The sequence below is a fragment of the Dermacentor silvarum genome, chromosome 3 (assembly GCF_013339745.2).
Source record: "Dermacentor silvarum isolate Dsil-2018 chromosome 3, BIME_Dsil_1.4, whole genome shotgun sequence".
Classification (NCBI taxonomy): domain Eukaryota; kingdom Metazoa; phylum Arthropoda; class Arachnida; order Ixodida; family Ixodidae; genus Dermacentor; species Dermacentor silvarum.
Window position 1 is genome coordinate 121,626,569 of NC_051156.1, and position 18,598 is coordinate 121,645,166.

Consider the following 18,598-nt stretch of genomic DNA (forward strand, 5'->3'; position numbering starts at 1 on the left):
GCCTCCGGCTGCTGTCCGCCCCACACGTAGTGAGCCGGCGGTGACGCCATCCGCGCCCTCGGCGGCTGCGGCTACTGCTTCTCCTCCGTGTCACAAAAAGGGTCCATCGACCTCCGGGCCGGTAGCCTCAAGAGTCTCGTCCATCGAGACGAGGCCCTTACAGCAAACACTGTGCTCACAAGAGCGCGTGTCCAGCGCCTCTCAAGAGCTGATGTACACAACAACCGGCCAGACGGCGCCACCAGTGCCTAAGGAGCTCCGCGTACCTCGCGATTGCTCCAAAAAAGAAAAACTCGACACCACAGGGCCCGACAAGGGCTCTATAGACTGATTTACAGTCCCTTCACACACTGCATGAACCTCTTTTTCAATATGAACACGCAAATATTGCAAGGGAACGTTAGTGTACTTCTCCATAACTTCGATGACGTTAAAGAGGTCCTTCGTAAATATAGTCCGTGGGTGCTGTGTGTCCAGGAGACGCATCTGAAATCAGAAAACACAAACTTTCTAAGGAAACACGCCGTTTTTCGTTAAGACCGTGACGAAGCTACCGCCTCGTCGGGCGGTGTCGCTATAGTTGTCGGTAGAGGTGTTGCCTTTCAGCAATTAAACCTCCGAACTTCCCTTGAAGCAGTTGCTGCCCGAGCAGTACTGTTCGGTCAGCTAGTCTTGATTAGTTCGATTTACAATTCCCCCTTGCTATCAACTTTCCAAGACACAGTTTCAAAATTACATAAATGAACTTCCGCTGCCATGCATAGTTCTCGGAGATTTAAATGCACATAACCCTTTGTGGCGATACACTCGTTGCGATGCGAGGGGGGGCCTAATTGAAAACTTTCTGTTTTCTTCAGGCGCATCTATACTTAACAAGAAAGAGCCAACGTATTACAGAGTTACACATAACACATACTAATCCATTGACTTAAGTATAGTATTGAGTGCACTAATTCCGTAGCTGGAGTCGTCTGTTATCAAGAGCCCCTTAGGGAGCGACCACTTCCCTATTATGTTAAACTCAACGAAACAAGATGGATGCTCGCCACGTTTCTATCGATGGAACGTGGACTCGGCCAACTGGCAACTGTTCCGAGAGCTTGCATGTCTAGGCGGAGATGATATTGCTGATTTTAATGTAAACGACGCTGTGGCATATCAAACATGTTTTATTATTGACGCAGCTACGAGATATATTACGCAAACTAACGGACTGACTAAGAAGCGTCGCATCCCATGGTGGAACGATAAATGTCGGAAAGCGCGCAAAAGCCAAAACAAAGCTTGGGGATTGCTTCGCAATTCTTCAACCACCGAAAACCTCGTTAATTTCAAACAGGTTAAGTCAGAAGGCAGAAGAACACGTTGACGTGCAAAAAGAGATAGTTGGGAGAGGTACTTCTCTGGTATAAATTCTTACACTGATGAGGCGTAAGTATGGCATAGGGTGAATAAATTGAAAGACCGGGAGTCGAACCCTCTACCCTTAGTAAGTACCCAATGAGATAGCCTGGAAGATCAAGCAGATTGTCTGGGCGAACACTTTTAATATTGTTACGTAATATTGTCACAAGGCGGGACTATTTACACTGTATTTACACTAGACAGACACAGTAGCCAAGATGGTGGACAGCCACCAGCACCCGACAGAACCGTCTTCTTTGTCGTCTGCCCCTGGCAGAATGTGTCTCTCGTAGCATGTGTCTCTCGTAGCACTACCCCCGGCGGTGGAAGCGCCGTCTCGGCGCACTTCAAACATTGTCGTCAGAAGGAGGGTGGTATGCTTTCAGCCTGCTGACGTGAACAATGTCACTGGGAGCGATCGCAGGCGGCAAAGTCGGAGAGACGGGAACAATCTCGTAGGTGACGTCCGTGACCTGGCGGATGATTCGGTAAGGACCCGTGTACCGAGATAACAACTTCTCGGATAGGCCCACACGACGGAATGGACACCACAGGAGAACTAAGGCACCGGATGAGAAGCGAACGTCATGATGCCGGCTGTCATAGAGGCGCTTTTGGGTCGCTTGCGAGGCCGACAGCCTAGAGCGGGCGATCTGACGCGCATGATCGGCACGAGCGATGGCATCACGTGCATATTCGCTAGGCGGCGCGGCAGCAGCCGGAAGTAGGGTGTCCATTGGCAACGTCGGTTCACGGCCAAAGAGCATGTAAAAGGGTGAATAACCGGCGGTATCGTGACGCGATGAATTGTAGGCGAAGGTCACGTAAGGCAGCGCCAGGTCCCAGTCACGGTGGTCGGAGGAAACATACATTGAGAGCATGTCCGTGAGGGTGCGATTTAGGCGCTCGGTGAGGCCATTTGTTTGAGGATGGTAGGCGGTGGTCAACTTGTGCTGCGTTGAGGAGGAGCGCAAAAGATCGCCGATTACTCGGGATAAAAATGCACGGCCTCGATCTGTGAGCAATTGGCTAGGGGCGCCATGGTGTAGAATAACATCGTGGAGCAAAAAATCGGCCACGTCAGTAGCAGTGCTGGTGGGGAGCGCTCGAGTGATTGCATACCTGGTCGCATAATCGATAGCAACGGCGACCCACTTGTTGCCGGATCTTGACTCAGGAAAGGGACCGAGAAGGTCTAAACCAACACGGAAGAATGGTGCGGTCGGGATGGAGAGTGGTTGAAGTAGACCAGCAGGGGGTGCAGCAGGACGTTTCCGACGTTGGCATTTATAGCAGGAGGTCACGTAACGTCGAACAGACCGGGCGAGACCACGCCAAAAGAAGCGGCGCCGGACACGGTCGTACGTGCGGGATACTCCAAGGTGACCAGCAGTTGGTTCGTCGTGAAGCTCATGCGGGACCGTTGAACGCAGATGTTTAGGCACAACGAGAAGCAGCTCAAGGCCATCGGACTGGACGTTACGACGGTAAAGTGTGCCATTCACGAGGACGAACATGCGCAGTGAGGCGTCGTTAGGTGCCGATTCCAGCCGGTCAATGAGCGATCGCAAAGAATCATCACGGCGTTGTTCGTCACCAATCTGGAGAAACTGATACATGGACATAACGCAGGGGCTATGTTCGATTTCCGATCCGTCTGGTTGGTCAACAGGGTAGCGGGACAAGCAGTCCGCGTCCAGATGGAGGCGGCCAGACTTGTAGGTAACTGAGTAAGAGTACTCCTGAAGGCGCAGCGCCCAACGACCAAGTCGTCCAGTAGGGTCCTTCAGTGAGGCAAGCCAACAGAGAGCGTGGTGATCTGTGACAACACGAAAAGGGCGGCCATACAAGTAAGGACGGAATTTCGAAACCGCCCAGACAAGGACAAGACATTCCCGTTCCGTAATCGAGTAATTGCGTTCAGATTTCGAAAGGAGACGACTTGCGTACGCAATAACACGATCAATGCCGCGTTGGTTTTGGGCTAAAACTGCACCGATGCCGTGGCCACTAGCGTCTGTGCGTACTTCTGTGGGAGCAGCTGGGTCAAAATGGGCAAGAATAGGTGGAGTCGTTAGGGCGGCGATGAGCTCAGAGAAGCCGTTAGCTTGTAGAGGACCCCAACAAAACGGGACGTCTTGCTTGAGAAGGTCAGTGAGTGGACGTGCGAGCGCCGCAAAGTTTTTCACGAAACGGCGAAAGTAGGAGCACAGCCCCACGAAACTACGAACGTCATGGACAGATCGAGGAACGGGGAAATTCGTGACAGCGCGTACCTTCGCTGGGTCTGGTCGGACACCGGAAGCGTCGACGAGGTGGCCCAGCACAGTAATTTGACGAAGAGCGAAGTGGCACTTCGAGGAATTGAGCTGGAGGCCAGCTCGTCGGAAAATTGCTAGAATGGTCGAAAGCCGCTCAAGGTGTGTTGCGAAAGTGGGAGAGAAAATTATCACGTCGTCCAGGTAACATAAACACGTCGACCATTTAAATCCTTGAAGCAGTGTGTCCATCATTCTCTCAAAGGTGGCTGGTGCGTTGCAGAGACCGAAAGGCATGACCTTGAATTGGTAAAGGCCGTCAGGGGTCACGAAGGCGGTCTTCTCGCGATCAAGGTCGTCTACAGCGATTTGCCAGAAGCCAGATCGAAGGTCCAGGGAGGAAAAGAAGGTGGCACCATGGAGGCAGTCGAGGGCGTCGTCGATACGTGGAAGAGGGTACACGTCCTTCTTCGTGATTTTGTTGAGGTGTCGATAATCAATGCAGAAACGCCAGGAGCCGTCTTTCTTCTTGACTAATACGACGGGGGAGGCCCAAGGACTAGATGATGGTTCGATGATGTCCTTCGCAAGCATTTTTGCCACTTCTTTTTGAATAACATCGCGCTCTGATGCGGACACACGGTAAGGTCGACGGTGAATGGGCAAAGAGTCGCCAGTGTTGATTCGGTGGGTGACAATCTTAGTCTGACCCAGGGGTCGATCACGAATGTCAAAAATGTCGCTGTATGAGGCCAAAACCCGACAGAGAGCGTCGGCCTGGTCAGGAGAAAGGTCTGATGCAATCATTTTGCGAAAAATGCTGGCGTCAGAAATTGGTGACCGGGAAACTTCAGCTGCTTCAGGCGCAGTTATTGCGACAACCTTGACGTCATGGTCTGTTATAGCGGTGAGGTGGGCAAGTGACATCTTGTGGGGCAACACTTGAGGGGTCAGACCAAAGTTTAGTAGCGGGAGGAACACACAGTTATCTGAAAATGTCGCGATGGTATGTGGCACAGTAACATCGCGCGTCAGGCGTACGTCAGTAATCGGAGTGACGATATAGTCGCCGTCAGGAACGGGTGGGGTCGATGACAAACACACGTACGTAACGGCTCGAGGCGGTAGGCGAACAAAAGCGGCGGGGCTTAAGCGGCTGACGGTCGTTTCGCAGGCATCTGATAGAAGAGGAAGATCGAGACAGAGTGTTTCAGAGGAACAATCAATTAAGGCCGAGTGTGCTGAAAAAAAGTCAAGGCCAAGGTTAAGGTCATGGGGGCAGTGAGCAAGGACGGCAAAAAGTACGACAGTGTGACGACCGGCAATGCTAACACGGGCGGTGCACATTCCGATCACTTGAACAGCACCACCATCGGCAACACGTATTGTCTGTGTCGTAGACGGAGTCATAATCTTCTTCAGGCGGCGGCGTAAAGGGGCGCTCATAATAGACAACTGTGCACCAGTGTCGATGAGGGCGGTCACAGGAACATTGTCGACTTTGACTTCTAGAAGGCTATGGTGAGTGGGCAGAGTCAGCAGAGGATTTGCAGGGGACAACGGCATTGCAGCTTCACCTCCATAAGCTGCACTATCTAGTTTTCCGGCGGCGAGCGTCCAGAGAAGGACGGCGAGGAAAAGCGGCGAGGCTGCGGAGAGCGGGACTGGCGGCGTTGTGGCGACGGGGAGCGGGAGAAGCGGCGAACAGGAGCAGTGGCGTCAGAGGGAAGAGGCTCGTGGGAGGACGACGAGTAGTAAGTAGGGGAACCAGCGGCTGGACGTCTAAAAGGAGTAGAGTGCATGGAGGTCTGGCGAGATGCGTAGGTCCAACGGCGACGGCAATAACGAGCAATGTGCCCGGCTTGATGACAGGAGAAGCAGATGGGCTGATCGTCGGGCGTTCTCCATTCCGCAGGGTTGCGGAAGGAGACAGGAGAGGTGTAGGATCGTCGAGCAGGTCCAGAGGAATAGGGCTGAGCGTCAGGACGAGTCAGTGGGCACGCCGATGGAAGGCCGAGATTGGCAAACTCCTGCCTTACTACAGCTTGAATGAGGGACACTGATGGCGGCGTTGGGTCACTGGCGTGGGATGTAAACACGGGTGGTGGAATAGGTGCAGGACAGGCAGCTTCAATCTCGCGACGAACAATACGGGTAATGTGGTCACAGGTTGGCGGCAGGCGAGCGGCATCACACGATGAACTTGCAGCCGTATTGGGCAGCCGGGTGAATCTCTGTGTTATACGGCGGCTCTTGGCATGTTCAAACCGCCGACACTCTTTGATGATTGTGTCGACGGTATCAACGTTGGTGTACACGAGCAGGTTAAAGGCATCGTCAGCGATACCTTTGAGCACATGAGAAACCCTCTCGGACTCAGGCATGTGCTCGTCAACCTGGCGGCAAAGAGCGATAACGTCCTGGATGTAAGAGACGTATGACTCGGAGGATGTCTGTGCACGAGTCGCAAGTTCATTCCGCGCAGCATGCTGCCGGCCAGTGCTGTCCCCGAAAAGGTCGCGTATCTTCTCTTTGAAAGAGTCCCAGCTTGTAATGTCCGCCTCGTGCGTCTCGAACCACACCCGTGGCGGGCCATCGAGGTAAAAAAGCACGTTGGCGAGCATAAGGGTCGGGTCCCACCTGTAGCTGGCGCTGATCCGTTCGTAAAGGTTGAGCCATTTGTCGACGTCAACCCCATCCTGGCCGGAAAAGACTCCAGGATCACGAGCAGGAGGCAGAACGATGTAGGTGGGAGCCACGGGAGGGGCAGCGGGTGAAGACGTGGTGCCTGCACCGACTGACATGGTCGGAAGCGTGATGAAGCGGCCGTTGCGGAGCTCCGTGATGGAAACAGGGAACTACCCAGCACCTCCACCACAAAGATGTTACGTAAAACGACACAAGGCGGGACTATTTACACTGTATTTACACTAGACAGACACAGTAGCCAAGATGGTGGACAGCCACCAGCACCCGACAGAACCGTCTTCTTTGTCGTCTGCCCCTGGCAGAATGTGTCTCTCGTAGCATGTGTCTCTCGTAGCAATATGTATCCAGCGCCTTTCATTACACACAAACATTTATGAGGTTGGAAGAACGCGCAGAGTGACAGCGCCTTAATCGGAAATGTGCTCGAGATGAAGATTACAACCGCCCGTTTAGTTTAGCTCAATTTAAAACTGCTCTTGCTTGTTGCAACAGCTCGGCAGCAGGTGCTGACCGTATCATGTATGAAATGATCAAATACCTACACCCTGAAACACAAAAGACACTCCTCTCTCTTTTTAATGTGATGTGGGCGGCTGGGTACATTCCATATTCTTGGAAAGAAGCTATAACAATCCCCATACTTAAACATGGCGAGGACCCGTCCTTACGTTGTAGTTACAGACCCACTGCTTGGACAAGCTGTCTGTTTAAGCTCTTCGATAAGATGATTAATCGGCGCCTTGTCTATCTCCTAGAAAGCAACGGAATACTAGATCCGTACCAGTGTGGCTTCCGAGAAGGTAGGTCGACTATAGACCACCTTGTCCGTAGTGAGGCGAATATAAGGGATGCCTTCATACACAAACAGTTCTTTCTATCTATATTTCTTGACTTAGAGAAAGCGTATGACACCACATGGCGCTTCGGTATTATCCGAGACCTATCCCCTATGGGTGTGCGCGACAATATGTTGAGTACTATCGAAAGCTACCTCTCTAACCGTACCTTTCTTGTAAGGGTGGGCCGGGCCTTGTCGAGGTCTTTCACCCAGGAAACTGGTGTCCCGCAAGGCGGTGTGCTTAGCTGCACACTGATTATTGTTAAACTGAACTCTCTACTAACAGCTATCCCACGAACAATGTTCTACTCTGTATATGTAGATGATGTCCAGATTGGTTTTAAATCGTGCAACCTTGCTATCTGCCAACGACATGTCCAGCATGGCTTAAATAAATTAGCTATATGGGCCGGTGAAAACGGCTTTAAGTTGAGCCCACAGAAAAGTACACGCATCCTTTTCACAAATAAGAGAGGAATAGTACCAGATCCGGCTATGGAGCTCTTTGGTAGTACATTACCTGTAACCACTGAGCACAAGTTCCTCGGCATTATGTTGGACTCAAAACTGACATTCATGCCGCATATCAATACTTGAGGGCTAAATGCCTGAAAACTATGAACTTGTTGAAGCTTCTATCGCGTAAGACATGGGGCAGTGACATGAAATGTACTTTGAACTTTTATAGATGCCTTGTTGGCTCGCGACTTGACTACGGTGCGATAGTGCATCAGTCTGCTGCACCCAGTGCTTTAAAGATGTTGGATCCCGTTCACCATTTGGGAATCCGACTCGCGACCGGAGCCTTCAAAACAATCACCGTTGAAAGCCTTTATGTAGAGCAAACATGTGGTCGCTCCACCTTCAGAGGTCTTATGCCAGTTTTACATATTCCCTGAAAACAAATTCAAACCGTACACATCCTACCTATTCTACCATAAACGATACCACATGTGCCACACTATTTCATAATCGACCTAGAGCGAAGCCGCCATTCTCACTACGTGTGAGAAACATCAGTGAAAAAAATGGGTATTTCATTACTTGAACATAACCTAATGACTCCAGGGAAACTGCTACCGCCGTGGCAGTGGCAGCTGGTAGAATGTGACACATCGTTGATCGAATTCACAAAACACGCGCCACAGGCACACATTCAAATGCATTTTTTAGAATGAAAGTCGAAGTACTCTTGCCCTGAATTTTACATGGACGCGTCAAAGTCGCATGCAGGCGTGTCTTATGCGGCAGTCGGTCCGTCCTTGTCGGAATCCGATGTATTCCACCCCCACACAAGCTTCGTTACTGCAGAGGCCTATGCAGTACTATCCGCGGTGAAACACATCGGGAGAATGAAACTACAAAAGCCAATAATATTTACCGACCCATAAGAGTCGTTAAAGCTTTGATGTAGCCGCAGACAGACAAAAACTCTATTATTACCAACCTCTATTCACTGATCTGCTCTGTTTATGCATCCAAACAACAACTCATAATATGCTGGGTGCCTGGGCATAAATGCATCGAGGGTAATATTCTTGCCGACAATATTGCCACGTCTATAACAACGAAAGGTTGCATCTCTTCCGTGCGTATTCCCGCCACAGATTTCAAGCCTTACCTCCGGAAGAAACTGGGGAGATATTGGCTAAGCATGTGGGACCGCGAAACACTCAATTAACTCCACATGCCCAACCTAGGAAATTGGCAGCCTATAACAAAAACACGACCAAGCGAGGTTATTTTTTGTCGTCTTAGAATAGGCCACACTTTGGGTACACACTCATACTTGTTGATTGTTGATGAGCCACCTGTCTGTGGTAACTGTGGCGCTACGTAAACGGTCCTTCACGTGTTAATCGAATGTCGTGAACGTCGTGAACCCTTCTCCCTGTTTAACTCTTCTTTTCCGCTCCCCTCCCGCTAGGTCACGTGGCCCGTCTTTAGCGAAGTCTGACAACGACGGCACAGGGTCCGCATAAGCAGCTTATCTGTAATAAACGGTATCGAGCCCTGAGTATCGTGGAAGTTGTGCGGCAGCACGATCGCGCCTCTCCAGTCAATTCGTGAGTCGGTGGCGACGCAGGCCTTAGCCGTCGCGTTGCGTTAACCAGGTGGTGTTTACGGAAGCGCCGGAGGCGAGGGTTCTTCATTAGTCCGTGGCAGTGCGGGCGTTTACTTGCGCGTCGCGTTAAGCAGATGATGTTTACGGGAGGACGGGTTGTGGTGGCTCCCTCAGCGCCCAGCTTCGCCACTGCATGCTTAGAAAGTCAGGCATCGGCTCGAGCATCGGAGAGCAGCGTAGTAGTTTAAACGAAAATGCCGTAAAACATCATTTATACTGAAATGTTATGGACGACTTGGGACCAGTAAATCTTAAGGCGCATCGTCGAGCTTTAAAGCAGGAGCTAAAACACCTAGCGCGCACTAGAGCTAAAGCTTAAATATTTCGCATTGCACACGCGTAAACATCGTGTATTTCTTCGTTTAGTTTATTTTTTCTGCTTGGCATCCGCCCACAACATGTCGCAAACACATTAATCGTTGGCTGTAGAACACTGAATACGTATCGTAACAGAAATTATCTACCAAACTGTCCATAAGTAGATAACAGCAGGGGTTTAGCCGACTTAATTTTTTGTTTTGTAGGGAGTGGTATGGTTTCTAGTAGCTGCAGACAGCATTTACATGCGAAAGGAAGAGAAAAAAACAGTCAGCAATGGCTATAACACCGACCCATGCCCCCTTTCCCTGTTTTGCGCCACCCGGAGAGCAGTTGAAGTACAAGAAAGCTAGGAAAGGAAGCGACAAACGTGTCAGGTTGAGTCGGCCAAGTTTAACACTTAAGGCACGAAGGAGCACAGGGCATTGCAGGTCACGTGATCTGCAGACTTTCAGAAAGAAAACAGAGTGAAATGGCCAGAATGTTTCACATGCGAAGGGTGGCTGCGTGACGTCCCTCAGAGGGGTGGTCAGGGTCGACGGATCAACCTTATGCGTGTGTATGTGACGCCACGCGTGTTTACTTCGATTTGACTAGCCCTTAGAATGCGAACCTAATTTGTGTTATATTAATGTTACATGATGCACAGGCAGAAAGTAATTTTCAAGATATAATTTAAAGTGTCACCGCAACCGCGATCAAAATGGCGATCGACAGAAATAGGCACCACTTCGTCTTTCTCCTCTTCACTGCAACCACGCTGACGCAGTATTTCTATGCAGCGGTCCCGTATTATGACACCCAGCGGTAGAAGCACCCTCCCGGCGCATCATAGACGCATTGTGGTTGAAGGAGTGTGGTAGGACTTGAACCTTGCTGCGTCAACGATGTCACTTGATTGATGCTTACGATGACGCTGAGAGACCGCACGAGACGGTCTCATATATGACATGAGTCACTTGTCGTAGCACGTGGTATGGACTGATGTATATCGACCGCAACTTTACGCAAAGCCCCACGTGGCGGGTTCGGGACCACGGAAGCACCAGAACACCCGGAGAAAAGTCTCGATGTAGGCAGTCAATGAAGACAAGCGCAGGCGACCTGTCGTGGGTGGTCAGTGCGGGCGATGGTGTCGCGGGCATATTCACTGGCAGAAGGTGCAGTCGAGGGTAGCAAGGTGTTCAACGTTCATAAACAAGCTAGATTGGTGAATTGCCGGCAGTATCGTGTCGCAGTAAATTGTGGGCGTAGCGCGTACTTTACATACAATAAATGAAGGTCCCAGTCCTGGTGGTCGGCCGAGAGCACTTCGAGAGCATTTCGGCGATGGCCTGGTTGAGGTAGTGAAGCCGTTGGTTTGTGGGTGGTACGACGTGGTGATATGTTAGGACGAGCATGAGCGCAAGATGTCATTGTAGAGAAGAAGTTACGGTGGCGGTCAGTGAGTAATTGGCCCGGAGCCGTGTATGCCCAGATATGTTCATTGAGGAGGAATCCCTAACATTAGTAGTGAAGCTTGTTGGGAGTTGTATAATTACGTACCGTATAGGTTCAATTGGTAGCGATGGCGAGCCACGTATTTCTGGAGGCAGAGAGAGGGAACGGGCCATTAAGGTGTAGACCAACTGTGAAGAAAGCTTCAGATTCGATGTCCATCGGCTGCGTATATACAGCTGTCAAAGCAGAAAGCCTTTTCAGGCGTTGGCAGGGCTCACAGGTGGTGAGCACTGCCTTTCTATATGTACGCAGCCTTCTACCGAGTCGTATGTCACCTATATACAAGACACCATCACTCTTTGCCGAACAGCGAGAAAGAAATGCCCCAGTGAGACAACGCTGGCCACACTTTCAAGGGCAGCGCGGATGATGCGTTGAACTTTCTGATTTATGCCAACCTCTCTACCACCGACTCCATCATCAAGGAATGCCGGTGCTTCAAGCAAAGCAAGAACCGTTGTGTAACTGCTCGGGTTTCTCGTCTCCAAAATACGGCTGCTACATCATCTTGCGCCGATTGTGTCTGTGCTCCCACTTTGTATGAGAACGTGACACATCCTTCGATCGACGCGAGCTTGAGACTCAGTGTCCTGGTCCATACCGTTCCCAACCAGAAGACCATACTACTGACCATTCTGCCCTGCTATCTCACTTATACAAGCAATTGTGCGACATGAATTTGCCTACCTGGGTTTTCTTTCGGCCTGTTTTACGTCCCGACCTTAAACCCGACCGGAGCTGATTATTGTGGCCCGCAGTGACCCCTACTTTCCGTACCCGTTCCGTAACCCGGCTGAGTGGAGATCCCCCGACAACAGGCAGATCTGCTTCCTTGCCGTCGAATTGGACATCCAGGTACGTATATGCCATCCCGCCACATACACACCTGCTGGTTTCCCCCACCTTGGAACAACTTTGTCCCACTTTTCGCCCGTTCACTGACTCCCGCCGCTATTCGCCACGCCGTACGCAGCAAGACTATGGCGTCCCTGTGGATGATCCCCTCTCCCCTGCCTAGCCCTCGCCTCAACGCCGCTAAGCTTGGTCCCCTTACCACTGCACCGTCGATCTTGTTCGCCGTCGTCCCGTCGATTCCCTCTCCGACGTTTCAGCACCGCAAAAGTAGTCATGCAGTTTCTAGAGGTGGAGCTACAGTAATGACCTTTGCAAGGAATCCTCACTTGACTGTACCCGCTAAACACAACGTGTTGGCCGTTCTTGGGGGCAGCATTACTGCAAGCTGCATTACTGAGCGAAACTGGATCGCACGTGTCTACTATGAGCGCCCACTCTACGCCATCGCCTCAAGAATGTCCTTACGCCTCTACCGAACCGATCTGTAAGAGTCGTGAAAGGCGAGTAAGTCGCTGTTATTGGCATGTGCCTTGCGCAAGTAACCATCCCAAATCGACACACTGTCGTCCTTTTTACTGTCGTAGCCCACAGCGCTCATGAACTCAAACTTGACCTCGATTTTCTTTCCACCCATTCTGCTCTCATCGAATGTTCGGCGGCGGTATCCGCCTTGTCATGTCCCTTTTCTACCTGCCTCGGTTGCATTGACTTCACTTGCCTGCCCCCTAAAGGTGTGACACACGTTGATTTGTGTTCCTCGCCCGCTGAGCCTGATGATGACTATGTGCTTACATTGATAACCATCGTGATGCTTATGCACGGTGTCACCATTCCGCTCACAGTCCTCACGAGCACCTGCCTCCCTCTTGTTTAGTTCGCTCTCACCGTTCAGTGATTTCGCAAGGATTATCACTGGCCCTTATTTGCGCCACAACGGACCACCCACTCGAGACATTTTCCGTCAGCGCGCTGTTGTGACGCTGACATTTGGAACATAGTTGCGACTCGCCACCCACCAGCTCAAACTCAAGCCCACCGCCGCGTTCTTGAAGGCTACCGCGATCTCTTTGGTCTTAACAATTGGCTCTTGGGTCAAACTTCTATCGTGATCCTTCGTATCAATACTGGCCATGCGAACCCCATTCACCAACGGCACTAGCGTGTTCTTGCGTCGAAGCACCGGGCAATGCAACAGACAATCAAGAAGATGCTAGCAAAGGATATTGTCGAGCCTTCCTGTAGTCGTTCGTTGGCATCTCCCGTCGTACTCGTGAAAGAGAAGGATGGAACGTGGATATTCTGTATAGAATATCGCCACTTAAACAAAATAACAAACAATCATGGTTGATACCTCTTTCATAGTAGTCGGTAGAACGCGAAAGTAAAGCGTGTCTTCTCAGAACCTGCTGCATGTTTGCTTCGTGAACTCAATTTGCACTTCAGCGAAAGCCGAACGATTTGAATGAACTGCTGCACCCTTTAGCGCAACAGTTCTCTTAGGTGGTGCGATCGCACGCGAAGCAGTAGGTGATGCACTGCTGATGCCCGCTGAAGCCGCAATCCGTAGCTGACGAAGCGCCGCAGGCTGATCCGACGCTAACTGCATACACGAGGCCACAGAAATACATGGATTTGTCTGATATTCCTGCTTGTAGATTTAGAAGTTCTTGTGGCTTTGTTCATTGCGCTTATATGCCTTCGTTGTCGTAAATTGCCAAGCAATGCATACTTTTCGAACTGCAGAAGACGCTGTGAACGCGGACAATCGTTACTAATTACAACGGCTCATCTTGGCGAGGTGGCCAAATCAAAACGCGCCACGCGTCTCAATGCACTGGCTTGCCCCTGATAAATTCTTAAGGTTGTTTTATGTCGCGTGTAGAGGCACGTGTCGAGTCATTTCCAGAACGCTGGAATGGGCGAAAGCGATGTATTCGTTGTCGACCTCAGGCGTTCGTCTGTGGCCTAATGGTTTCAACATCGGGCTTCTCTTCCATTGTTCCTGTGTTCGAATCCTGCCATCGGGCAATATTAATAAAGTTTGATTGTACGATTATTTACTGTTTCATTATTACATAAAACTATACACGAGGCTATATGTCGCATACAGTGTACTTGTGTGATATGATTTCCCTTTCTGTCACCGGCCCATATCGCGATCACGTCACCCTCGCCCCCATCTATGTGTATATAATCGCTGGCCGCAAGGCTGGGGTGTGTATTTTGTGCTTTGTATTCATTGGCTGTCGTTCTGCCACGTTAAGTTGCCGCCATGCAATAAAGCGTGTTTCAAGTACACTCTGCCTCTTCGTTCACGGAAGCCCCACAGCACGGCACTGTACTTGGTTTTTATCCTATGGCTACAACGCGTTGGACCCTCCGCTGCGCCGTGACTACCGAAGAGCTCCCTGTCGGCAGTCGTTAGTGCCACAACGCAGTGCTTCGCTTCACCGCTCATAGATGGAGACTATCACATCCGTTACATTCGTTGCCGGAAATTCGTCGTGAAACTTGTGATAAACAATTTCGCGTTAAATAGGGCGTTTGTCCTTTGCCGCGCGTACAGAAAGCTTAAGATTACTGTACGGAGGCTGCCTACTTTTCCTCCATAGTGCTACGATCAGTGTATTAGCACATTTAACGACATGGACCAGGAGAAGACCGCAATTGTCACCCCTGACGGCCTTCATCAGGTCAATGTGAGACCCTTCATTCTCTGTAACACGCTGGCCATCTTCGAATGATTGATCGACGCCCTGCTCCATGGGTTGAAATGGTCGGCGCGCTTGTTCTACCTGGACGACTTGATTGTTTTCTCCCCTATGCTTGACAAGCATCTAGACCGTATATCAAAAGTTCTTGGGGCGTTTCGCAAAGCTGCTCGTCAGTTGAACTCCACCAAGTGTCACTTTGGTCACCGCGCAATCGCCGTCCTAGGCCAGCTCGTAGACGCCACCGGAGTAAGACCCGAGCCGGACGAAATTCGCGCCGTCACCAGCTTTCATGTACCGAAGTCCACCAAAGACCACCAAAGCCATTCATATTTTGATAGGGTTGTACTGTTAATTCCACAATTTTTGCGAAAGACATTACGATCATTGCACGCCCCTTTACCTACCTTTTAAAGAAAGACGTTTCGTATTCGATGGGTCCTGATCACGCCGCCACTTTTTCGCAGCTCACCACTGTCCTTACTACGCTGCCAATCCTAGCCCACTTCGACCCATCATCTCCAACCGATGTTCGGACCGATGCCAGTGGTACCCGCATAGACATAGCCTTAGCTCCCCGCCAGCGAGGAGACGACCGCGTTATAGCCAGCACCAGCCGTCTCCGGTCAGGCGCTGAGCGCGATTGTTTGATCACTGAACGTGAGTGTCTCCCACTTGTTTGTGCAGTCGCTAAGTTCTGTCCACACCTATACGGACTCCCGTTCTCCTCTGCGTGATCACAGACCATCACGCGCGCTGATAGCTCTCCTCACTAAAGGACCCGACGGGTCTACTAGCTCGCTGGGCTGCAAGAGTGTACGTCATCGTCCTCAGCAGCACCTATTTATTTTCATTGCAGGACGAACGCCTCTCCCCGAGATCTCCAATTACACCTGTCTTGCGCTTGCTGATTCCAACTTGGGCCGGCAAATTTCCAAACTTCATCACCCCAGCTAGCTTTCTGTCGTCCTCGACTTAGCTTCCCTTTTCGTGGCACCCATTATGTAACTCTGATGGTTCACCGGTTATCTACCCTACGCATTACATGGCTTGCCCAGCTCCATTTCTTTATTTTAATGTCAGCTAGAATATCGGTTATCCCCGTTTCCTCTCTGATCCACACTGCTCTCTTCCTGTTTCTTAACGTTACGCCTAACATTTTTTTCTTCCATCACACTTTGTGTGGTCTTTAACTTGTTCTCGAGCTTCTTTGTTAACGTCCAAGCTTCTGCCCCATATGTTAGCACCGGTAGAATGCAATGATCGTGCACTTTTCTTCTCAACGACCGTGGTAAGGTCCCAGTCAGGATTTCGCAATGCTTGCCGCATGCGCTCCAACCTAATTTTATTCTTCTGTAAATTTTCTTATCATGATCAGGTGCTAAGAATCTCTGGATCCGGACAGGCCGCCACTGCAAAGGGAGCCTGGCAACGTTCAACACGCGAACGCTCTCGAGTGAGGCTAGCTTAGCAGGGCTGTTTGAGTAATTATGAAGCATTGCCGGAGAGTATACATACTCAGCTGTATACAGCTTGGGCCACTTGCACCAGGATGCAGAATGTTTCGCCACTACTCCATGAAAGAGCCGGCCGATATCGACGCAGTCACCAGCGTTTTCTCCGTGTCGCCATTAATTCAAATCACTGACGGTCAGATCTTCAACTGGTTATGCTTTCCTGTGAGTGTTCCTTCTAAAGAATGGCACCTTATACTTCCATAACATTCACCCTGACGGCCTTGACCTTCTCTTTGTCATACCAACGCTCCTACATTCGACCATTCTCCGTCACGACATTCCCATGGCGTGGCACTTGGGCGTTTCACGCACATACGACCACGTGCGCCGTCACTTCTTTCGGCCTGGTCTTCCCTGCTCCGTGCGTTATTGGCAATCGACAGAGATCGGCATCACTTCCACTTCCTCCTCTTCTGTGCCGCCGAGCTAAGGCGGTGCTTATCTACGGTGGTCCGCTATCAATGTAATGCATCGATATGTAATCTGACAATTCTTCGGCCATCGTGCAGAACTGCGAACTCTTTTTTGTTACTATGCCATTTTGGAAGCAGCAAGAACAGTTCAATAATGGCCGCACTACATGTAAACTGCTTTTTGTCTGATCCCTACTGCTTCTTTTGTTATTAGGTATGATTTTGTTCAGTGTGGCGTTTACTGTTGTTGTTTTTATCAGTTCGCCTTATCTCCAATAACTTCAAATGTATAGATGTTTCCTCCCTTGCCCAGAATGAGTTACCTTATCTGCGCTGCCGATGCAAGCAGTGGACGAGTGTGCCGTCGTCTTCATAACGCCATTCTCTCCATTATTACTTACCACAATGATCTATCAAATGGGCTATGGTGCAGGCAAATCTTTTTTTCAGATTAGCTGAGGAAAGGTGCCTGAAAATTTTATTAGATAGCGAAAGGTAGTAAACCCGTGCAACACCATCTCGCAGTTTCCCAGAGGTGTGTCAGTCTGGTATTCATTATTTTTGTGAGAAACTCAGGCCGCCCATATTTCGTATAAATACATTTCGTCAACGCTTGATTGATCTCTGTAAACTGTCAATATAAAATTGTCTACATGGTAGTGGTTTGTCCAAATGTCCGATTTACAATAAAATTAGTGTGATTAAAAAGTGCCATTGGGGTTCCTACACGTGTAGTGATAGCTGGATTCTTTTGTGTATGAAAGATTCATTTAAGTGTAAGTTTGCATCATGCTTTTGAGCCGTCAGCTGTTTACTTTTGGCAGGTAGTGGAGATTAAAGTGTTATGAAAGTGCAGCATTCTATGGTGCGCCTTCAAGCAAAAAAAAAAAACGAAATGGGAGTTTCTGGTGTTCATGCACAGGGCATTAATTATTCGCCCTAGTTAGGCTTGATAACTTGAAAATGAAAACGTGCGCTTTCGTTTGTTCTTCATGAAAAATTAAGCAATAATAATAAAGGCACCCCTATACCCATTCCTTGTTCCCACCGCAAGGAGTTATTAAAATGACGATTGCAACTTCATGTGAAGGCGCTATCGACTAAACCTTTTGTCCGATCACTTAATTCGCATTCCGTCCTAGCATGCAAAATGCGTTGCCTACATTTTCTCGCTATTTATTATGGGTCAATGATTTCGCTTTATTTAACATTGAATTTTCCTCTCTTGCAGCTGGGGCGAGGGATTTGGGCAAAAAGGTTACGCCTACATGTCTCGAGACAAGAACAACCAATGTGCCATCGCTACCTTTGCCGTGTTACCGGTTGTATAGACATAATCTTACAGCTCAAATAAATTGTATTAGGCTGAAAAATAGCGCTGATTGTTGTTCTTCTCTGCCATAATCTACAATATTTGTTACCATACTTTATATGATAATAAATAGTTAAAGAGCCATAGCTTCAATGACACATTCGAAATTAGTAAAAACCCGGAGCTTTATCTATGCAGACATTAAAGCGAATGCTTTTCGGGGGTGAACGTTTTTGAGCTTCTGCAGACATGTAGATACGTGTTTTATAGAACGGGTTCCTAAGCACGCAATATAGCGTATAACATCACTGGAACAGTGCCCTGCTGGTTACGTCTATTTGAGTACTTCGCTGCGGAAACGCTTATTCCTAAATCCAAATAAAAAAAAAACTGCTGGCTTTCTTTTATTTTGAAAATTGTTGAGATGTCTTACTCATACTAGGCATAAACGGATTTTACTAAGCATACTGCTCATCTTGAGCCGGACGCACACTCCCATCGCATGCAGTATCAATCCTCAATGATAGCTGTTGAGAGAGTGGCGCTTTCGTTTAAACGCGAAAAAAATGTATGAAACATGGTTGTAGGGTAAAGTAATCATAGTTACTAAATACAACGAAAAATACAGCTTGTAGTGT

General features: G+C 49.5%; 1 protein-coding gene across 1 annotated transcript in view; it reads left to right on the top strand.

Annotated features, from left to right (window-relative positions):
• Window positions 1-17,979, top strand: part of LOC119444730 (procathepsin L-like) — a 58,669-nt gene extending 40,690 nt beyond the window's left edge. The window contains exon 6 of the mRNA XM_037709083.1: window positions 17,880-17,979. Coding sequence (XP_037565011.1) covers window positions 17,880-17,979 — 100 coding nt within the window. The remainder of the gene's footprint in view (window positions 1-17,879) is intronic.
• Window positions 17,980-18,598: the final 619 nt, after the last annotated feature.